The following is a 24,342-nucleotide window of genomic DNA, read 5'->3' as shown; positions in this document are numbered from 1 at the left end:
CTTGATTTTGAAAGAACTGCTTCTGAGGTTTAACCACTAAGTGTAATACTGCTTCTGATGGATACCCTTTTCAGGTTAAGAAGTCTTTTCAATTTCTAGTTTGCTAAATTTTTTAAAAAATCATAAATGGGTACTAAATTTTATTCAGTGTTTTTCCCTGCATTCATGGAGATAATCATATAGCTTTTCCCCTGTAATCTGGTAAAGTGCTGAATTACAGTAATAGATTTTCACTAAGTAATATGAATTTAAGGTTTCTCCATGTCTTTTAATGGCTTGATAGCTCTTTCTTTTTAGTGCTGAATAACATTCCATTGTCTGGATGTATAATCACGATTTTACTTAAAGTGTATGCATCCATATTTTTAAGTTGAATTGACCTCTAATTCTCTTTTATTATATGATTTATTCAGTTTTAGTATCAAAGTTACACTGGCCTCATATAATCAGTTGGTCAGAAATATTACTTTTCAGTTTCAAAAATTTTTCATGAAAATATACTGTAACAAATTACAACTAGCTGAAAAGAGAAAAAAGCTTCAACCATTTCCACATGTTAATTATAAAAGTTTAAAAACGTCAAATAGTAAATTTCATATGTAAAATTAAACACATTTGGTCCAAGCTTATATTTGCATAACTTCAAATGCTGAAGAGTTAAAACACTACAAAGTATAGGTAATTTTATATTGCAAGTTAGTAACTGATATATATAAAAGGGAAATATTAATTTTAAATAATATTAAAATATACATTTTTCTGTTGACAGTTCTGTTTCAGGTATAGAGAAAACAGATTGGCAGTAACAAAAAATTCTGATAACACTGTGCAGGCAAGAGAGAGAGTGAAGAAAAGATATTCTCATACACCACTGAGGGAATGTACACTGTTATGTTTTGTTTTGAGAACAATTTGATAAGATCATAAATTTGAGCCACCAAGTTCACCACCAGCAATTTTTATTACACATAGTCACCTACCTATGTGCAAAGATTTATGCTCAAGGATGCTCACTCTGCATAGCAGTGAAAAATTGGCAACAACTTAAATGTTCTTCAAGAGTGAATTGGTGATGTAAGTTACAATGCACCAACTCAGTGGAATACTTGGGAACCACGAAAATGCACTGACATGGAACATGGAACAATCTCAAAGATATACTGTGTAGTGAAAAAAGATACAAAGAATATGTTTAGTATGTTCTCGTTTGGGGGACGGAAAGGAACTCTACCCAAACATAAATATACCTGAAAATATAAGGAGGAATTCTAGGAGACAACGAATTAGTAACTTCTGGGAAGACTTGGGGAATGGACATCTAGGGAAGGGTGAGATTTGCATACCTAGAAATGTTTTAATTATGAAATATTTCAAACAGAAAAATACAGATGACAAACATGTTCCCAGCAGTGAGATTAAACATTTATTACCACTTTTGGTATTATTTGCTTCAAATATCTTTAAAAAAAAAATTTAAAAAAGGCATAAAGCATATCAGACACAGCTTAAGGCTTTTCCTAACCTTGCTCCTCTCTCTTTCCAAATTAACCTTCTGCCTTTTTAACTGCTTTTTATTGGAGACCTTTTTGTGCTATTTGAATTTTAAACCACATATTCATATATACTTTAGTTCATATATTATTTTTAAAATAAACAAGCTAAAATATTAATAAATACTAGTATATCGGTCCTTATCCTAACATAGTTTTAAAATCACATTGAAAAGTTCTTGCAACCTACAGAATAGGAGAAAATAGGTGCAAATCAAATACCTGATAAAAGATTAATATCTGGAATATATATATATATATATTTTAAAAATTAGCAACAGGCAAAGGGGGGAGGACTCCCCCCATTATACCATCTTTTCTTCAATACTTCTGTTGTGCATATACACTTATATTCCATAGTTAAGTACATCTGTCAGTTGCCAATTCTAATTTTTAGCCTTATGAAACATGCTTGTATAAACTACAATAAATGATAATTGATGTTGCAAAAATACTAGGTAAAACATAGTTTTATCTAATTTATACTACCAAGTATAATGGTAGGGAAAATATTTTAATTTACAAATCACCTTAAAACAGCCAAGTACTTGGGGTTGAGTACTCTTTTGTTTTCTCAGTTAATTACTACAAACAAAAACAAAAAACTCTTTGCAGAGTCTGCTCTCAAATCTCCAATGTTATTTGTTCTCCTTTACATTTCCTTAATTTTAGTGCACTTAGAAAGACAAGAAGAGCCCACAATACTTTAAAAGGCAGCTCCAGGGGTACATATTAGTTGCTTATTCTAATAACCATTCTTTCTAACTGAAGATTTCTGATTTTATTTTCTGATCTTTAATAAGCCCAACTAAAAACCTGTATTGCCTAGACTCCTGGACAACTAAGAATGCTCATGGGACAGAGTTCTAGCCAATGGAAATAAGCAGAAATCGTGGGGTTTGGTTGTAGGAAAGCTTTCATAGAAAGGTCTGGCTTAGTTGACTTGTGTCCTCACTTCTGCCTGCCCAGATTACAGCTTTTAATGTGGGTGAGGGGTGAAGAGTGGGAATGGGCAGGAGCTATCTTGTGCCCACAAGGTAAAAAGCATATTCTAAGGAAGGTAGAGCAGAAATAAAGAATGGGTCATCGATGACATCATGGAGCAACAGTTAACAGCTCTGGACTCCTATCTCCAGAATTTTCTTTTTCTTTTTTAGAAAAAGTTTTATTAGAAGAGAAAGTACACTTCCAGACGTGGAAGCAAGCCTGAGCAAAAGAAGTATGGCTCAAAAGGCCCAGAATTTTCATTACATGAGAAAAATAAGTCCCTATTTGTTAAATCAGATAACGCTTTTCTTTCCCATGCAGCTAAATGCAGGTCTCTAATATATAACATAGCCAAATCTCAGCAATAACTAGATCTGACAATGATGAAGCATTTTCAGGAATACCCAAGACGTAAAAATAAATTTTATAAGCACTTTATGTAGACAATAAAATACCTGTTGTTTCTCAAAAAGGGAATGGAAAAGCAGGCAAGAGTTATTCACTAGGTTTATCATATTTGGCAAAATCAGCTTCTACTAATGTTTTGAAACTAAAACATTGCCCTCCAATAGCAGAGCAGACCCAGTTTACAGTGGCCCTAAATACAATACCAAGAATGTTTCATGCCAGGAGTAAAATCTAAAGTTTCACTCAACCTCAGCACTACTAATATTCTAGGCTGGATAATTCTTTGTTGTGGGGGCTGTCCTGTGTATTACAGGATGTATAACAGAAGCATCCCAGGCCTCTACTCATTAGACATCAGTAGCATCCCTCCCTCTAGCTGCGGCAAACAGAAGTTCTTCAGGCATCGCCAAGTGTCCCTGGACAGCAAAATCCACCTCAAACATACCCCACCCCACCAACATCCAATTGAGAACCGTTATTCTAATGTCAATTATTATGGGAAGGATCTTTGTTTTAAAGAACAATCAAAATTTTTGAATATCCAATTCATTTTAAATGATTTTCACTCAAATAAAGATATGAATAACTGACTTCCTATTTATTTCTTTTTTAGTGACAACGCTCCAAAATGTAGGTAACTCATGCACAAAGACATCCTCCGTGGAGTTATTTATAATGCTGCAAAACTAGAAATAACCTAAATGTCCAATGACAGGGGAAAAATTGGTTGAATAAATCATGGTACATCCAACTGAATATTATGCAGCCATTTAAAAAACAGGCACTCATATCATGTCAACGGCAACATACATTCACGTAATCTCTTGGAATAATTATATGGTAAATACAAAGGAATAACAAATCAATAAATAGATCTGAGCCACTATTTGCATTTAGGTTCTAAGCTATATTTGAAATTAATACACATGTGAATTGACCATATCATGAGTGCCCTTCACCTCCTGTTCCAAACAAGCCTAATTTTTACATTATAGAATGATCCACTCCAACCAATGGCCTTATAATTAATCTCCAGGCAGATTATAATTTTAAATCCTAAATATATTTACTTACAACATATATACTTTCTACTATTAGTAGTTCATCTCTTAATATTTTTATACATGTAACATTTAATCTCTCTTGAAATTCATTTGGACATGGTTTGAAGGAAGGAGGTAAACTGACTCTACGAAGAGAAACAAATTTGCTGAGGCTCAAATAGTGCTGAGCTAAACTGAAAGAATAAAACTTTTTCTTGTTAAGCATCCAGCTACTCTTCATTTCATAAGCAATAACCATGCCTATTCTTGATATATCCTTTTGAATGCCATTAACAGCAATGAATAGCAAACTATGGGTCATACTCTGACAGAAGCTTTAGTGGCAAGTTTTTATAAACCCCACATGAAACCATTTGGTTCAATCAAAACATTTACTTTCTTGGATATAAAACGGTTAACATGTTCTGGACAAAAAAGGAGGAAGAATGGTTTTAAAAACTACTCCTTTCTTAGAATTAAAAATAAGAGAATGAGAAATTCTTAAATGTAAGACCAAACAGTGTTTAGCATGTATTTATTTCCTCTGGAGACAGCTCTTATAAACTAACCACATTACAAATGGTATGAATTACAAACTCTTTGGGAAAAAAAATTTTCATTATAGTGCAGTTAGTAGAACTGAAATAAGAAAATGTTTTCTATCTTTACAATTTAAGTCATATATTTTAAATTGTAAACATTCAGTTTTAAATGGATGTGCCTATGAAAATGTTAGTCTTTTAAGTGACTGAAAAGTTCCTTTACAATCTTGTTAACCCTAACAGGCTAAAATTTCAGTCATCTAGCCTTATCAGGTATTCTTTCAAAAGTAAAATTTCCAGGTAACTGATACTTAGTCATCACAGGCATTAATTAATTTACTGGGCAATAACACAAATATAGCCTCAGGGAATTATCTAAGAAAATACAGCTGTTTGTTTATACTAAGTGGCCAGAGTGCTTTGAGTATTTACATGTGATTTGCCGAATTAAAAAAAAAAATACTTTTACTTTTTAATTAATATATATACATTGTCAGAACTTAGAATCAGCAGTATGTATTGATTTCTTCTTTCATCCAAAAGTGATGAGTAAAGATTGCTGTTCTCTAAATATTATGCTTCCTTATTTCCTTTTTCTATTTTGTTTTGTTTTTTGGCCATATAAATCAAGTTTTCTGTTTCTTTTCCCCTCTAGTAATTTAGAAGTAAAATACTATTTCGATTATACTGGGGATTTGTTTTAAAATTTTGTAAAACCATGTTTGAACTTTTTTCTATTAATGTAAAAGCATCTATTAATATGAGAATGTACTTTTACTTCCTTCTTCCTATAGCCTAAGCCCCCATACTTTCTTAAAATAATCTAGAACTTTGGATCCATATATTTGTTAATATTTTCAATTATTTCAAAAATATTTTTTAACATTTGCAGTAAGGGTTACAACTATATAATTATTTAGAGTTAACTCTACATTTTACTTGACTTCACTGCATGAACCTACTTTCTATACATATTCCATTTCTCTCAGTACTTGGTTGACATTTCTCCATTATCTTCAGGAATCCAATGTCAGAACACATTAAGTCTGATGCAAATGTGAGTTGTTCTTCTCTAAAAATAACTAACTTTTCTACTTTACAGGGTCTTTTTCTTTATCCTGAATACTTAGAAGATTCGTCAGGATGTACCTAAAGTTGTTTTTTAAATGTATTCCTAGTGAAGACTTTGTGGTCCCCTTTGATCTTGAACTTCAAGGCTGTCTTTAGCTCAAAGATATTTTTCCACTAGTTCATCTCAGTTTCCTGTTCTCTCAGGAACTCTTATCACAGAGATCTGAGACTGTCATATGTTTTAAATGCTCTCTCATTATATTCATTTTAAAAATCTTTTTCCTGACTTCTGGGAGTTTTCTCAAGCTAACTTGGTATTCTGCATATTTTTGTCAGTGAGTCCTGAACTTTTTAATCTTTAAGACTCTGTTATAACTTTAAGAATTCTTATTCTCAGTTTATTTTTTTTATAACCTATTCTTGTTATTTTAGGAATCTGAATTCCAGTTTTTTTCTATTTCTCATACTATAAATTTCATATGCTATAAATGATCTAACTAGTCTCATTTTCTTGTAGTGCTGAATTTTTCAAGTCTAAGATTTGTTCATCTTTGCACAAAGTGCAGGCATCAGCCCTGATCCAAGCTTTTGTGGATGCTCACAATGTTAACTATCAAAATCCCCTAAAAGCTTCAAATATGTGAGTGAGGCCCTTCTCTAGTGTTAAATAATAATGCAGATTTTGTCTTATCACTGTGCTTTAGTCGTTTCAATGTAAAAAAGAAAAATAAAAAAGCTTCTGAATGGGATTAAGAATCTGAAAAATTATACCCATTTCTCATTTTCTATAACTATTCTTAGTCATTTTACGGCTATTATTAATTATGATTGTGACTGACTTTTATATATATTTCAGACCTTTGAGTTTTCCTTGAGACTATCAAGAAGCCAGTCTAGTAAATGCCATAAGAGAAGAACGTTCACACTTAAAAGTAAACACAGAAGAGTGAATGAATAAACCTGAAGAATGAGCAGGAAGAGTATGCCATGTAAACAAGTAGAAAAGAAGAATCTAAGCAGAAAAAAACAGCTTGTGCGAAGTCACAAAGATGTTAAAAGTACATCAAAAACAAATGAAAGAATGAATAACTGATGTCTTACAAGAAGTATAAGCAACAGAAGACTTGAGATGCATGAGAGCAATGCAAGAAATGAGGATAAACAGATAGAAAGAGATCAGATCATGCAGGCATTTGTTCATGTTTCATTTACCCAACACACATATAGGAATCCTGCAAATTATAAACGTAGTCTTGTGAATAAGGAGGACAAGGGAAGGAAGAATGGATTATTCAACAATATGATAAAAGCAAGCAGTTTAAGAAAATGGTCAGGGACAAGACAAGGACTCCCACTTTCACCAATTCTATTCAACACACTACTGGAAATTCTAGCCAGAACAATAAGGCAAAAAAAGAAATAATTGGCATCCAAATTGGAAAAGAAGTTGCACAACTACCTCTACTCACAAATGACATGATCTTACATGCACAAAACTGTAAAGAGACCACAAAAAAACTGTTGGAGCTAATAAGCAAATCCAGCAGATGAAAAACACAAACACCAACACGCAAAAATCAACTGCATTTCTATACACTAGCAATGAACAATCCAAAAAAGGATATTAAGAAAACAATCTAATTTACAATAACATCAAAAATAGTAAAGAATAAACTTAACCAAGAAGGTGAAAGACTTGTACAATAAAAACCTACAAAACAATGCTGAAATTAAAAACAACCTAAATAAACAGAGACATCCTGTGTTCATGGATTAGAAGACTTAATATTAAGATGACAAAACTTCCCAAAGCTATATACTGAGTCAGTGTAACCCCTATTACAATTCCAATCACAGTTTTGGATAAAATGGAAAAACTCATCCCAAAATTCATATGCAATTTCAAGGGGCCCTGAACAGTCAAAAATAATCTTAAAAAATATTTAACAAAGTTGGAAGACTCACATTTCCCCATTGCAAAACTTACTACAAAGCTACAGTAATCAAACCAGTGTGGTATGGCATAAAGACAAGAGGCAGAGATTAATGGAATAGCATAGAGTTCATAAATAAACCCTCAGATCTATGGTCAATTGATTTTCAACAAAGGGCCAAGACCATTCAAGGAGGAAAGGACAATCTTTTCAGCAAGTTAGGAAAACTGGATATCCATGTGCAAAAGAATGGAGCTGGACCTTTACCATATACCATATACAAAACTTAACTAAAAATGGATCAAAGACCTAAATGTATGAGTTAAAACCATAAAACTCTTTTTTTAAAAAAACCCACAGATTTAAAATCCTCATGATCTTGGATTTGGCAATGGTTTGTTAAATACTGACACTAAAAGCACAGGCAATAAAAGAAAAACAAATTAGATTTCATCAAAATTAAAAATTTTACGCACCAAATGACAGAGTGAAAAGAAAAACCACAAACCAGGAGAAACTTTGCAAATCATATATCTGACAAAGGATTAATAACCAGAACATATAAAGAATTCCCATAATTTAATGATAAAAGGACAAAACAATTAAAAATTTGGCAAAGATACTTATTAGAATGGCCAAAATCCAGAACACTGACAAAACTGAAAACTATCAAGGTTAAAGAATAACAGAAACTCTCATTCATTGCTGGTGGGAATATAAAACGGTACGGCCACTTTGGAAGAGAGTCTGGCATTTCTTACAAAACTAAACATACTCTTACCACATGATCCAGCAATGGCGCTCCTTGGGATTTAAAGGAGTTGAAAACTAACATCCACATCAAAACCTGCACACGGATATTTATAGCAGCTTTATTTATAAAGTACAAAACCTGGAAGCAACCAAGATGTCCTTCAGTGGGTGAACAGAAAAAACAAACTGTGGTACATCCAGACAGTGAAATATTATTCAGTAGCAAAAATAAATGAGTTATCAAGCAATAAAAATTCATAAAGGAACCTTAAATTCATATTACTAAATAAAAGAAGCCAATCTAAAAAGGCTATGTACTGTATGATTCCAACTATGTAATATTCTGGAAAAGGCAAATCTATGTAGACAGTTAAAAGATCAGGGGTTGGGGAATGGAAGGGAAGAATGAATAGGCAGACCGGAGAGGATTTTTAGGACAGTGAAAGTACTCTGTATGATACTGCAATGATGGATGATACATGTACATCTGTCCAAACCCATAGAATGTATACTACCATGAGTAAACCCCAAGGTAAACTACAGACTTCTAATGATTGATATATAAATGTAGGTTCACCAGTTTTAACAAATGTACCACTCTGGTGGGGTTTTTGATGATGGGGGAGGTTTGGAATGTGTGGGGGTGGGGGAGGGATATAGGAAATCTCTATCTCCCCTTCAACTTGTTTAAAAAAAAAATCTTTATTAAAAAATAGGCAAAGGACTTGAAGACATTTCTCCAAGTGTATATAAATGGTCAATAAGTACATGAAAAAGATGCTCAACATCCTTAGTCATTGAAGAAATGCAAATATAAATCACAATGAGATACCGCGTCATACCTACTAGCATATCTATAATTTTAAAAATGGAAAATAACAAGTGTTAGCGAAGATGTGAAGAAATTGGAATCCTTGAATATTGCTGGTGAGAAAGTAAAATACTACAGCCACTGTGGAAAAGAGTTTAGCAGTTCCTCTAAAAGCTAAATATAGAATTACCATATTTACCAGAAATTCCACTTCTAGGTCCAAATCCAAAGGAATTAAAAATAGGGATTCCAATGGATTTGCACACCAATGTTCACAATAGCCAAAAGGCAGAAATAACTTGTGTCCATTAACAGATGAATAGATGAACAAAATGTGGTACAACATACAAAAAATATTAGCCATAAAAAGGAATAAAGCTGGTAAAGGCTACAACATGGCTCAACCTTTTCAACATATGGTAAATGAAATACACCACAAAGGAACAAATATTGTACGATTCCACTTGTATGTGATACCAAGAATAGGCAAAATCATAGAGATAAAGAGTAGAGGTAACCAGGGAAGGGAGAAATAGGGAGTTATTGCTTAATGGATAGAGAATTTCTGTTTGGGGTGCTGAAAGGGTTTTGGAAATAGAGGTGATAGTTGCACATTATAAATAAAATCAATGATGTTGAATTATACACTTAAAAATGGTTAAAATGTGAAGCTTTGTGTTATATATTTTATCACACACACAAAACATTCAGTTAAAGGTCTGCCTCATTCTTTATACCAAAAGTAAGTCCTGGTTGAGCAATAATTTCAACAAAAAAGAAATGAAATCATAAAATAAAAAAGCACTGTGGAGAAATTTTTTGTAATCACAGAATAGAGAAGGCCTTTCTAAGCCACGGTGCGCACACGTGCGCGCGCACGCACACACATACACACACACACAACTAGAAAAGGCTGATAAATCTGATTTCATAAAAAATTAAATTTTCTACTTAAAAAAATACCATATACAAGGTCAAAAGACAATAAATTAAAAAAATATTTGCAATACATGACAAAAGCTTAACTTCCTTAATATGTAAAGAGCTCCTACATACCAAAAAAGGAAAAAATACAAATGGCTTTTAAAAATGAGAAGCTGTTCAATTTCATTCATAATGACAGAATTATAAATTATAGTAAGACCACTTTTTGCCTATTAGACAAAGATCAAAAGTTTGATAACATAACTGTTGGAGAAGGTACAGAGAAACAAGCACTTTTTTACACTATTGATGGAAGTATACATTGATGCAACTTCTTTGGAACGTTATTCATTACAGCATTGTTTACAATAGCTAAAGTCTAAAATAACCTACATGTCCATTATAGATGAGTGGTTAAATAAATATTTAACTGTTCAAACAAACAAATGAGATCTATAGAAGGATTTGATATATATTAAGTGAAAAAAGCAAGGTGCCAAACAATATGCTAATAATTGTTTCATAGCGGTGGGACTGATGGAGGGAAGGAGATAGGCAAGTAGGGCAAAACTTATGGATAAAGTATCTCTGGGAAGATATACAAGAAACTGGTTTCAGTGATTGCCTATAGAAATAAAGGAACTAGGGAGAATGGGGACAGTGACTTCTTTTTCCACTACATAACCTTCTGTACTATTTTAATTTTTGCCATGTTCATGTAATCCTAATCAATTTATTTCTTAACACAGATTCTGAAGTCTTAGATTCTTACCTGGATCTACTAAATTGCAATATAAATTTGGAAAAATCTGAGCCTCAGTTTTCCCATTTGTAGCTACCTCTTAGATAATCCACATGAAGTATAAAGCACATGCTTAATACAAACTAAGAGCTTAGTCAAGGTTTGTTTTACTCGTGTTAAACGCTCTTCCTCAAAGAGGAGGGCTTCTCAAAGAGAAGTATGATGCATAGCAGAATTAGTTCCACCAGGAACCTTATCTTGCCGACCAGCTATGGCTTATTAAGGGCCATAAGCAAGCCTCAACACTCTAAAATAATGGTTTTTGAAGTATGCAACATAATTAGCTTCTTACTTGACTGTGTCCTTCCACAAAGTATATGCATAAACATTTGACTAGTAAAAGAAAGTGAATGTTAACCATTATATAATTCAGGATTCACTTAGGAACCTTAAACATAAAGAAAAAATTTAAGTATGTTCTCCCTAAAGTAGAAAATCTATCAATTTGGGATTACCTTAAAGTCCTACTTTTTTCTTATAAAATTAACAGATTACTTTTTTCCAATTTCCTAATTCTTATTTGCTGCTCCATCACAACAGTTCAAGGTAGAATAATCCACAGTATAACAAGGATACAGTTTTCTGTTCACTATATAGAACAAAGCTATATATTGAGTACTAAAACATTATTTGATATTATACAATAAAGTATTATAACTATTTCACCCTTATAATGATGGAAATTAAGTTACACTAATAGAGGTTTAAGAATAAAAAATTCAGTTTCTGAAACGTGAACCTATGCTATCTAACTTCACTGGTTAAAACATAAATTAATGCAGAAGCGATTCTTACTGTCATGGAGTGACTGAAAGAATTTCTAAGGTTACCCAGGCATACCAGCCCTTGACTAGGAATAGAGTGGCACACACTCTAGGAGCCATATAACCTTATTTCAACCCACCTAAAGAATTCTTAGGAGCACTGTTAAGTAAACTGTTTAGAGGAACTGATAGCTTTCAGAGTATAAAACTGTTCAAATATAGTGAAAAAAAAAAAAAATAATTTAATGTAATTTTCTTCAGGGGAAAAGCAATTTGAATCAAAGTTAGAAATGATCAACGACGTGAACCAAATGAAAATGAACAAAGAGCATATTAAAATCAGACATACTGGATTGTGAAAGGAGCAAGAGCAGACATTAAAACAAACATGAAACTATCACATTGAAAAAGATAACAGAAATCCAAAGATAAAAGTATTTAATCTTAAATCAGTTTCTTGACCAGATCTTCCCTGGAGATCATGAACCCCAACAGTCTTTAAGAGGCCTATGAATCCCCTGAAATCTAATGCTAAATTTTGGAGGATTCTAGATATTTCTTTCACAGGTTTCACCTTAAAGGTGTCAAAAGGTGTCTATGATTTTTAAAAGCAAAGATTTCACTGTTAAGTCAAAACAACTTCCTGAACCATTACTACTCTATCATAAAAAAGAATATTAAATTAACACATCAAATACATTAAAATACCGCTCCATTCATTTTAAATAGCCATTTCAAACAACAGCCTGGCAAGGTAGAACATCATTCCAATTAAGCACCATAACAGAAAACTTTACTATTCTACTCAGCAGAGTCAGAATTTATAGCCTTTAAAATTAACCACGGAATTGTATCTCTTCCTCAGTTATCAGCTATGTATTAAATTCTATATGCAAACTGCCTTAGTATATGGCTACTCACTAATACCCAAAGTATTGGAGGGTATTTATTTTCCAAAGTTCAAATTTACTAGGTGGTTTAAATATTCTCTGCCCCTAACAGCTAACCAACAAGAAATGATGATTTTAATGAAGCATTAAGTGGAACTACCAGAGAAAACAGAGCATAGAGAATCTAGATAGAAATTTCCAAGGAAAAATCACATGTATGCTTATTTGAGAAAGTGAAGAAAACACTTATGTTATTTTAACTTTATTTTTCTATATCTTACCTATCCATATCTTTAGTTTATTCTCTGGAAGAGAGTGAGCAGAGTAAAAGAACAGAGATTGGAACAGCAGGAGACTAAAAGGGCATAAGTGTTCTCCACCTGGGAATGGGGAATTCTCTGGATAGCAATGATCTGGGACTGGGAGAGCAAAAAAAGGTTGTTGGAGATTCTGGTTAAATTAAGATATGAGGAGAAGGTAGAGGGGGAGGGGGGATTTAAATCATTTCTTCAATTAATTAATTAATTAAAATAAAATTTTTAAAAAAGGTAAGATGCTAAACAGGCAAGCCAGAAAGTCTAAGGGACAAATGCAACTATCTGGATTTTCATAATTATAGGTTTATCAGTAGTAACCTACAGAACATATGTCAAAGGCAAAACAGAGTATGATTTCTAGTTATATATTCTCTATTAGGACACCATTATTCCCAAGATCCCTTTCCCTTAAAGCAGTGGTCCTTACCTTTTGAAGAGTCATGGAGATCTATTTAAGAATCTGACAATTAATTAAAATAATAATTTTAAAAAATTTTTTTAAAAAAAGAATCTGACAAAAACTATGGGAACACCTAGAAACCAAATACTCGGATGTGTACACACACACACACACACACACACACAAATATGGCATACAGTTTCAGGGGACTTGGAAATCCCTTTCCAGTCTGATCCATGGTGCCCAGACACTGTTTTAAAGGCCTCTAGTCCTGAAATGATCCCACCTATTACAACACATTCCATTCACTCCTTGCCATCAAAAACTGAAATGATTCCTTCAGTACCATTAATCTCAAGTAGATCGTAAGAAGAAAGCAATGTAGACAGTCACATTGGCAAATTAGGACAATGCTAAAATGAGAATCATAATGACTAGATCTGGGTCCCAGCTGTGTCATTTGTGGATATAAGTCACAATCTTATGTTGGATAGCTGTCTCCTCAGCTGTGAATGAGGGGGTTGGAATAAACCAAGGTGCTAGGGAGCAGTATTTCTTTACTTAATGAATACTTACTAAGCATCTAACATGTCTCAGGGCTACGCCAGCAGATGGTGGGAAACAAAGAAAAATGAGGTGATCCTCAAGGATCTAGACAGTCAAGCAGACGGTTATAAAAATGTGATTAATACTTTCCCTAAGGAGACTAGAGTCTAGTCTTGAAGATGTTCCTCCAGATAGGCTAAGACGGCTTTAATTTACCCCGCCTAACTGGCCATCCACCATAAGTACTACAAGAATAGTTTGCTTGTTATCTTTTAAAAAGTAGCTGATTCACAAATAGTAAAACTGATCTTACTCTAACAATATTTGAACTATGAATTTCTAATAAAGAAAAATGACCAGTCAATTAAGAGTTCTATGGTTCTGAAACTCTGATTAATCAACTGAATTCTTTCTGCACCACCACTTACTAGAAACATTATTCCGTGACTTGGTTTTTGCCATTTTCCTACAGTTCCCCGACAGGCTCACAAAATCCCATTCCGTTTCTCTGCCTTTCTCATGACCCAGCCTGATTCAGACAGCAATCAGTAGCAACTAAAGGAAAAGCACAAAAGCGATCATGAACATTTCTCAAAAAGCCAAAATTAATCTCAAATGACATTAATATTATTAGTTCATCAGTGAGACCAAATTAAAGTTTTCTAGCAATCTCATTTCTGCCAATTGTGCCCTTACGAGGCCAATTCTTCCACCTGTGTGCTCTTGCTCCCACCAGTGCCTGCTTTCCGAGGTTTCTGGCTTCAAGAAACATCCCTTCTATTTCTTCAACCTTGAACCTCTCTCTTAGGCTTAACCTCCCTCATCACGTAAACCTACCAAGTCACTCTTCTCTGGTAAAAAGTCATTATTTAACAAATATTTATCAAGTGCCTATTAGGTGCCTGATTCTGTGCAAGCGTTGACACTGCCCAAATGAAGCTCTGATGAGGTCATGCAGATAAACTGTTTATTTTGCTCCATACCAAATAATAATACATTTATTTTCCCGCAAGCTTTTAAATAATAAAGTATAAAGTAAAAGTTCTCATACCACTTAGTAAGTCCAGCTTTTAGTTACATTTAGTTTTTGCTCAAGAGCAAAGCCTTTCTTTTCCTAGTCCAATCATCACTGCCAAAAAAGCACAACTCATCTGAAACACTGTCCTAAATATCACCCATTGCTGTGCTATATAAAGCAGAAAGCCCAAACACTTTTTCCCTACTCAAGCAAATTTGCTAAATGCAAATTGTTAATAATCTCCTGCTGCATTAAATCTAATGCACTATTATGAAAGGGGAAGTTGTGGGATGCTGTAGAAATACATAACAGGGATCATACATACTCTACATGGGAGGGTCAGGAAGACACCAAGGAAGTGAGACTTTGGGGATGAGCAGAAGATAGTAAAGCAAAAGAAGAGGAGGAGGAAAGTTGTGCTAATGCAAAGAGAACAACACTTACAAAAATCCAAAGGAGAGCAGACAGACATATTTAAAGGAATAGAACCTAGTGGAAAAGAGAGAAGAAAGTCATGTAGGGAAGCAGGACATGTGGTCTTCTGAACCATAGACGTTTGAATTTTACAAGCAATGGGAAATCATCAAGACGTTTTAAGTTGAGAAGTCACATAATCAAGCTACCTTCCCCTACTCTATCCCATCAAGTTGGGTTTCTTAAAAGAGCGGTGGTACATTTACTTGTTTGTACTTCTTCCCACCTCCTCTTCTCAATGCCCAGCCATCTGACTTCTGTGCTCCCCTGAAATTGTTTTTAAGGTCTGTTGATCTTCTAGTTGTTAATTTGATGGGCCCTTTTAGTTTTGACCTTATCTGTCCCATATGTAGCATGTGGCCCTGCTGACTATTAATTCCCTCCACACCCCACCACCTATTTTCTCCCCATTTCTATGGCCATTCCTCTCCAGTCTTTTTTTTTTTTTTGCAAGTTCTTTTTTCCCTACATGTGCCCTTAAACATTGTTGTCTGTCAAGATTCTGTCCTTAGTCTTCAGCAAATCCTCTATAATTTTCCCTGGGTGAACTCACCCACATCTAGGACCTCAAACATCATCTTTGTGCTCATGATTTCCAAAATCAGATTTCCAGCTCAGACCTCACCTGAACTCCAAATTTAGATATCAAACTATTTCCATTTTGATGTCTTACAGGTACTTCAAATGGAACAGTTTCAAAACCAAACATTTCAAATTTGTATCTCCCCTTTCATTTCTCCTGCCACTGCCTTAGTTCAGGAGCTGAACATTCCAGGTTTACTCCAACAGACTACATTCCTGTGCTACCTGTCTATGACTGGCCTCATTCAACCCCCTGATAGAATGATCTTGCTAAAAAATAAATATAATATGATCATGGTACTTCTGGGCTTAAAATTTCTCAGTGATACCTATCAACGAACTCAAATTCCATAGTCTGATTTACAAGAGCCTCATAGGCTCTTACTCTTGGACATCTCAACTTCACACCACACTCCTCACCAGGTAAAAATGTTGGTGGTTCTCTTGGCATTCTGTTTTGTGCTTTTGCACACCTTTCTTCCTTTTCTGGAACACTAATTCTCTCTGCCTCCTTTATTCTCTTTATCTGGCCAACTTGTCCTTCAAGACTTAAGTAAAGCTCTCCCTCCTCCAGAAAGCTTCATCAGAATTACCAGTGTACCCCTTTGGGGATATACAGCCCCCTGTGCCTACCACCAGCTTTTGAACTTATTACTTTTACATTTTCATCTGTTTACCTATTTACTACTCCCCAATGAGTTGTATCTTTGAGAGCACAGACTTAAGTCTAACACTGGCACATGCATGACACATGCATTATAAGTCAATGAATGAAAACACAGAATTACAATGGTGCCCTCATGAGAACAAGACCTAGGATTTAAGATACTCAAAAACAGAAACTTTATCAGTGGCATTCTCTGTTGAATTTCCAAGGCCCAGAGCAGGGGATGGCAAGCTACTATGCTCAGCATATATTGGCAAATGGCTGAATGGATACTCTAGAGTAAAAGGAAACCACTTCCTCAACTCTTTCTGGGCTTGCTGTCCATTATTAACTTTCTTGGTTTGTGACCTACTTTTACTGTAACACCACTGTGTACTGACATGATTTCTCCTGACCGAACTAGTACTCTTGTTCTTCCATTAGTAAAAAAATAATGAGCATTAACCAAACTACTAAACTAAAGGATTCCTGGGCAGGAGTCCACAAAAGGGTTTCCTGAAACTGTGGAAACTAAATGTGAAAGTGCATTTTTTTAATTAAGAGGGATTACAGTTTTCATTGAATTTTCAAGGATATTAATGATACAAAAAAAAATCAAACTGCTTAAGCAAAATATTAAGCTGAATTAACTTGCAGCATTAACTTTTCTCAAATCTGTATTTTGACATATGACTAGCAACTTGGAGAGTAGCCTCTGCTAAAACAAATGTAACTGGAGGAGACACAGCTGGCAGGCTCTCACATCAATCCCTAGTAGAATATGCATTTAAAATGTTCTATAATTGGCAAAGTCCTTACCAGCATTCTTTAAAGCTAGTTTAGTACCTTATTCTAATATACTCTGCACCCATGTGAATCAAGGTATTTATTTTACTTCCTACTGTGTTCAAGAGGAAAATGTTATATTCTGAAGACAAAGATAAAAAACATTTTTACTGTCATCTACTTAAACCCAAGGTCTATCAAGATTTACAGGAAAGCCTTTTTTCCCCCTTTTGTTGCTGTATACAGTGAACGAAACAGCAGGAGTGGTATTTAACGCACAATCACTCTATTCAATCTTAGGAATAATATGCTAACAATTAAACAGGCAATTAAGTCTTTTAAAAGAGATGAAATCAAGTTCTGTTTGAATTAAACGGCTCTTTAGTTAAGGTAAAGAAGCTAGTCACAAAAGAGTTCAACTATGTGAATTCATTTACAAGAGTTTGAAAACAGGCAAGAACTATAGGGTGGAGGAGAGGGCCAGGACAGCACCCTCTGGGGTGATGGAAAGGTTATTTTTGATCTGACTGGTTCTTGCACAGGTCTATGTTTATGAAGCTCACTTAACCACTTTATTGGATGTAAAGTGTGCCTCAGTAAAAAAAAAAAAGTGAAAAGCAAATGGCAACCTTAGTATTTCTTTTAACACAACCAAGTCCTATTCTCGTTCCTGGAACCTGTATGTGGAAGACGACCCGCACATCAGATACAGGGACAGAAAATGAAGGCTGCTGTTCCGCTCGGAGCTCTTGCCACCACCACGGTCTAGGCGCCTCATTTCGAGAGGCCCAGGTATCACCCACAACCAAGGAAAGAACCTTCGGAAATGGGTGTCACTGCAGGCCTCTGTCCGCCCAGCCACAGAACACCTGTCCGCGGGCAAAGCCAGACACGGCGGCTGGCAAGCAACTGCGAGGCTCAGTCGCTCTTCCTGACGGTCCCCCCGCGGCCTCGCGGATTGCCTGTGGGTCTCACCTGCACCCTACCATGCCCAGCACTAGCCTTCTGGCCCCTTGAGTCACACCCAAGCCCCCGAGGCAGGAAACACGTCCACGGCCGCCGCAACGCGCCGCTGTGGAGCTGCCTTCCAGAACTAACTCTGCGCTTGCGCTTCCGGAACACCCCTCCCCCGCGACCTAAAGTCTTTTTCAAAAGGGACCAAGACCCGTCGGCGCAGGCGCAGCCCTGACGCGGCCCGCGCCGCCACTTCCGTCCTGGGCGCGGGTCGGGGGAGGCGGGAGGGTGTTGGCGGGCGCGAGCCCGGGTCCACGGAGGAAGACGGCGCCTGCCGTGAAGAGCCCTGGACTCACCAAGTACAGCTGCTGCCAACGATTCTGGGCATCCAACTCCTCAAACTCCCGCTCGATGGTGGCGGACATGACCCCTAGAGCGAGTCAGCGCGAGCGGAGCCCGTGGCGGCGGAGAGGCTCAGGCCCCCGCACGATACGGGGAGCGTGCTGGCGCTGTGGCGCATGCGCGCTCCGCGCCCCGCCCCGCCCCCACGCTGAGTCGCTGGCCGCGGGGGAAAGTACCTGGAGCGTCCGACGTCAGCGCGCCGGCGCGTCGTGGGGCCGGGCGGCGGCAGGGTGGGGCGGGGCGTTGGGGTAGGCGTGGTTAAGAGGGAGCGCAGGTAGAGAGGGTGGAGCGGAGCGGACCGCGCGTAGGCGTGTGCCCTAGATCTTGGCAGTAAGCGGTCTGCTCCCCGGATTCGGGAGGATTGGCGGGAGAGAAGAGGTGTAGTACCAGGATGAATGAAGCATGCCAAGGAAGTGCACTAAGACCTCCTCCTCCTTGCTGTCAGGTTATTTTAAACATCATTTAGGTCAGTTTAGCGACATTTAGCTTTGGAACAAATTTCTCACCCTTTTTGGAAAACATAAACCAGCCCTAATGCCGCATACTTAACACCTGGGGGTGATTTTGCGACAAGTAAATCACTATAGCAAAAGAAGAGGCAACCTCTCCTGGATTTAGGTAGAATACAGCTTGTTAAGTAAACATTACTCAATTTACAAATTAATGGTAATTGTAGAAAGAACATCCTTTACCTGAGGGCGGTGCCCAACCTTTTTGGTACCAGGTACTTACTGGTGCTGCTATGAGAATCTAATGTTTGTAATGTTTGATTACAGAGCTAAGGCAATGATACTGTGCTGGCTGGAAAATTACTGCTTGGCCACGTCCAAAGGAACATAGGCTGTCGCCCATAGGAATATAACATTCTACAATAAGCTTTCTGCTTCTGTATCCCCGCTTGCACACCCAACCTGTGAGTCAACAGGTAATGAATAGAAGAAAAATAGACCTTTGCGTTTATACAGAATAAAGAATAGGATTTGGGCCTTAAAAACCCTGTACCTCTACATTTCGGGGCTGCTTAATTTGGGGTCTGCGTACCCCTGGCAGACCCAACTGGCTGAATAAAAAGTGTGTTTCCTATAACTCACTAGGTTCTGGTGGTCCATGTGTCTTTCGGGGGCTGGCGGCTACAACAATGCTGGCACCAAGGAGAAAATACAGATGAAACTTAGCTCGCTTGCCCACTGCTTACCTCTTGCTGTGCCCCTCCACAACAGGCCTTAGGTACCTGTCTGCAGTCCCGGGGCTGGGGAATTCCACTGCTTTACCAAATGCAGTAGCAGACATCATCTCACTTCAGATTAAAGTAATTTATTGTTGGTAAACTCATGTGCTTATGATATTTTATTATGTCGTCTCCATAAGAAATGTGAAGGGTTTTTTAAAAAATAAAATTCAACAAATTTGAAGGTCTAAATTGGCCTTGATAAACTATTGGTGAATTGGGCAGCACCCCATTTGGCAATTAGAAGGGTGCTCTCGGGTTATACAAAATGGAAGTTTTTTGTTTTTTGTTTTTGTTTGTTTTTAGAAAGGAAATTGGAGCAAAGGAGCTATTAACAACAACAAAAAGGATTATTTTCACACTAGGACATCTTTTTCTGGGGGCTAGGGAAAGGCAAGATTTTTATCATACAGATTGCCTCTTCTTTCTGAGGCTGGGAATGGAGGTGGAGAAGCCCCACTTAACGCTTGTCAAAGATTACCTCATTGGTATTGACCAGAAAAATTCCAAACTCTGATTGTGTTTCTGGAAGAGGTTGAAATAGCAATTAGGTTAGGTATTAAATCTGGGTTTGATATTTTGGGCTTTGGTACGAGTGACAATTTTATTTGTTAAATTTGTTTTTTTTTTTTTTTTAACAAGTCCAATTTCACTCCCACTATAACAGTTTTCCTCAGCCCTCAGGCCCCCCATGGCCTGTAAGGAACAGAGGTGCACAGCAGGAGGTGAGCAGTAGGCAAGCTAGCAAAGCTTCATCTGTACCTGTAGCTGCTTCCCAGCTCTAAAGCCTCAGCTCCACCTCAGATCATCAGACAGGTTCTCATAGGAGCACTGGTCCCTGGTGCCAAAAAGATTGGGGCCTGTTGTGACGCGTTTAAATCTGAGACCCACGGAGTCAATTGAGATTAATTATGAGCCTTTATTAGCCAGCCGGCCACTGACTCTCTCCACCACGCAGGGTCAGAGACTCAGCCCCGAGCTTCCAGAGGAGGCAGCTTAGAAAGCCTAAAACTACATCAAACAAGCAAGCAGGTTTACAGAAGCAGAAGTACACCATTAGTATATCTTTGCACAGGACATCTCCGAGAACTACACCCTGGTTAAACATTAAGCAGATTATAGAAACATAAGTTAGCTGTTATGGTCTAGTGCAAAGATATATTGTTTCTGGGGGACTCTTAAATCTTATAGCAAATAGGGCCTGGTAGACAGTTCTGCTATCTGCATCCTGGTGGTGATGTCATTTGTTTGTTTGTTTGTTTGTTTCTTGGGAGCTGGCCCTTAAAGATATCACTCCCTGTCTTGTCTTTGTGACTAGCTTACTGGAGAATTTTCCACTTTTACAGGGACTTCTGCCCTACAAGATTCATTGTAGTGGTCCCAGCACCTATTACAATAGTTCCCCCCACCCTCGGAAAAGTTTTGCTCAACTCATCCTCAACAAGAATCTTGAACAATTTTTTCTTTAACAAATTAAAAATTTAATTTCTCAGTTGCACCAGTATGAACAGAAAAGGGGTTCTATAATCTGAAAGTAACCTCGCAAGGTGATCTAATCATAAAATTCCTCACTGGGTAGGTCCTGATGAGTAATCACTTCCCAGGTCTATAAAAAGCTTTATCTTTGCTTTAAGCATGCCCTGTCCATTGTTCTTGTACATTCAAGTTAACACACCTTTGAAATGCTACAGTAATTCTCTTTTTCAGACCCCTCTGAGGTATAACCACTGTGGGGAAGGTACAATGTTTCCTCTATTCTCCAGGTCCTTCTGGCTGGTCTAATAATTAAATAGTAAGACAGGAGGGCAGCTTCCTCTTGTTGAATTAGAAAGGTCAGCTACTGGAGCCTGTTAAGTTTTACCAGAATACCCTCCCTAGGGTACCACCAACTGGCATCAAGGAGCCAACCTTGAGAGGCATACTAGCAGCAAGGGACTCTCCCTATCACTACACATGCACGGTGAGGCCCAAGAGTGTCCCTAAAGTGAACCTTCCCTAATTTAAATCTTGCCTAGAGGTGGAGATTTAAGATGCTAATGAAACTTGACTCATAAAAGTAGTATGAGGTGGCACTGTGCATGCTTTAAAAAAAATCGCCTCTACATGTGTTAAGGAGGGACCAGAGGGAAATGAGAAATGATCCTTACTTTTCGAGTTCCCATAAATATGCTGTTCCTGTAAACCTCGAGGAGCCACATCCATTCTCTTTTGGAGTGTACTCACTTGGTGCATCAAGTGTTTGCTTTAATAAACCTTATTTGCACATTCTCTTGATTTTTATCCTGAAAGTGGCAAAGACCCCTGCACCAGTAACAACAGGAGCCAGATTAGCAAGAGAAAAGAACTAAATTCAATACATACATATGTTTGGAAACTCTGCATACATGAAAGAGTCAGAGCCCACATGCAGGAGAAGTTCAGAGATAGGGAGACCTAGGTATGTAAGACATTCCGAGCTGGGAAGAGGTAATGCACTTTGGAGGTGCAGGTTGTATTAAACATCATTGCAGGATAATAAGAAGAGCAGATGTTTAGTAAATAAAAGTTTTTCTTGCCTTATGGGTGTCAAAACAGGTTATCGCTGATTATTATTATAGGCAAGATCCCTAATTCAAGTTCTTCTAGGTAGTTAAAAGAGGGGCAGAAGTATCTCTTGAGCGTAAAACTAAAATTGCCTTTTGTACAAAACAATCTGTATACCACTGAGATGCATCTAGGGGTGGCTCATTCTGAACCCCCACACCAACCTCAAGGGAGCACGTGATCTCATTAATATATAATCATCCTTTAGTTCTCTCCTGAGTTCCAAATGTAAAAAAGAAACTGCATAGGGTCTACCACAATGCCTCCCTGAACATGCCCTATCTCTTCTGATCTCAGAAGCTAAGCAGGGTCGGGCCTGGTTAGTACTTGAATGGGAGACCACATAGGAAGACCAAATGCAGTAAGCGTTTAAGAAAAAGAAAGAAAGAAAAGAAAAAATAAAAGAAACAAACTGCAAAACTCATTCTCCAGAACACCAGTGATCTTCCCTCCTGGAATGTCATCAGTTTGACTCAAATGAACTCAAAAAAATTCTCTACAGGTTTGACCGTTTCTGATGTTGACACTAGCCACATTTTATTTTATTTCTTTAATTTACTTTTCTTATGGTGACATTGGTTAACGAAATCCAATAAGCTTCAGGTGTACAATTTAACAGTAAAGCCTATATATGTGTATTACACTGTGTGTTCAACTCTTACAGTTAGAATTCTTTCTGTCACCACATATTGACCCCTTTTATCCCATCTACCTCCTCCCTCTCCACTCCCCCCACCTTCTGTTAACCACTTCTGTTCTATGTCTGTGAGTCTCTGATTGTCCTGTTCATTTGTTACTTTTAGGTTTATATTCCACATCTAAGTGATAGCATGTGATTTTCAACTTTGGCTTATTTTGCTTAGCATGATTATCTCAAGGTCCATCCATGTTGTCGCAAATGGAAGTATTTCATCTCTTCTTATGGCTCAGTAATATTCCATTGCATAAATGTACCACAGCTTCTTTAGCCAATCCTCTATTGTAGGACACTTTGGTTGCTTCCATGTCCTGGCCACCGTGAATAATGATGCTGTAAACATTGGTGTGCAAATATCTTTTCAGATATGAGTTTTCAAGTCTTTGGGGTAAATACCCAGTAGAGGGATTGCTGGATCATATAGTAGATCAATTCCTAGTTTTTCGAGGAACCTCCATACTGTTTTCCATAGAGGCAGTACCAATTTGCAGCCCCACCAGCAGTATGTGAGGGTTCCTTTTTCTCTTGCATCCTCTGCAACACTTGTTATTACTTGTCCTGTTGATTACAGCCAATTTAAAGAAGAAATAAAGACTTTGGGTTTCATTTGTTCTTTCTTTTCTAGGTTTTTTTTGTTTTTTTTTGTTTTTTTTTTTTTAAGATGAAGCATTAGTTTGTTTTTTGGGACTCGTTCTTGTTTTTGGAGACAGGCCTGTAATGATATGAACTTTCTTTTTATCTTTTATGACCACTTTTACCATGTCTCAAAAGTTTTGATATGTTGTACTATCATTATCATCATTTCTTTTTATCTCTTGATCTCTCTTTTTCTTTTTTCTCTGACCGAGTTATTCTTCAGTAGTGTGTTGTTTAATCTCCATGTATTTGTGGTTCTTTCTGATTTTTTTTTATAGTTGATCTCCAGCTTCAAAGCATTATGATCAGAGAACATGGTTGGTATGATTTCAACCCTCTTATATTTGCTGAGGCTATCTCTGTGTCCCAGTATGTGGTCGATCCTTGAGAATATTCCATGTGCACTAGAGAAAAACATATAAGTAGTTGTTTTAGGATGATAGACTGTATAAATGTCAATTATGTCCAATTGGCTTAATGTGTCATTTAAGGATGTTATTTCCTTATTGAAATTCTGTTTGGATGATGTGTCCATATCCGACAGTGGGGAATTTAGATTCCCTACTACAATAGTGTTTTGGTCTGTTTCTCCCT

General features: G+C 36.8%; 1 protein-coding gene across 3 annotated transcripts in view; it reads right to left on the bottom strand.

Moving 5' to 3' along the window:
• PTPN2 (protein tyrosine phosphatase non-receptor type 2) overlaps positions 1 to 18,741 on the bottom strand; it is a 67,918-nt gene extending 49,177 nt beyond the window's left edge. Inside the window, exons 1-2 of one of the 3 annotated variants that reach the window (XM_036229821.1) lie at positions 18,559 to 18,675; positions 14,171 to 14,297 (exon numbers count right to left, since the gene is read on the bottom strand). In XM_036229821.1, the coding sequence (XP_036085714.1) occupies positions 14,171 to 14,179 (9 nt within the window). In that variant the 5' untranslated portion in view covers positions 14,180 to 14,297; positions 18,559 to 18,675. Of the gene's footprint in view, positions 1 to 14,170; positions 14,298 to 18,558 lie in introns of all 3 variants that reach the window. The other 2 variants (XM_016119871.2, XM_016119870.2) reach the window with 2 other exon arrangements.
• Between the last annotated feature and the right edge of the window lie 5,601 nt (positions 18,742 to 24,342).

Source organism: Rousettus aegyptiacus, unplaced genomic scaffold (genome assembly GCF_014176215.1).
Source record: "Rousettus aegyptiacus isolate mRouAeg1 unplaced genomic scaffold, mRouAeg1.p scaffold_m13_p_12, whole genome shotgun sequence".
Taxonomy (NCBI): domain Eukaryota; kingdom Metazoa; phylum Chordata; class Mammalia; order Chiroptera; family Pteropodidae; genus Rousettus; species Rousettus aegyptiacus.
The sequence above is the reverse complement of the archived record's forward strand: the minus strand, read 5'-3'. Positions and strand labels throughout refer to the sequence as shown.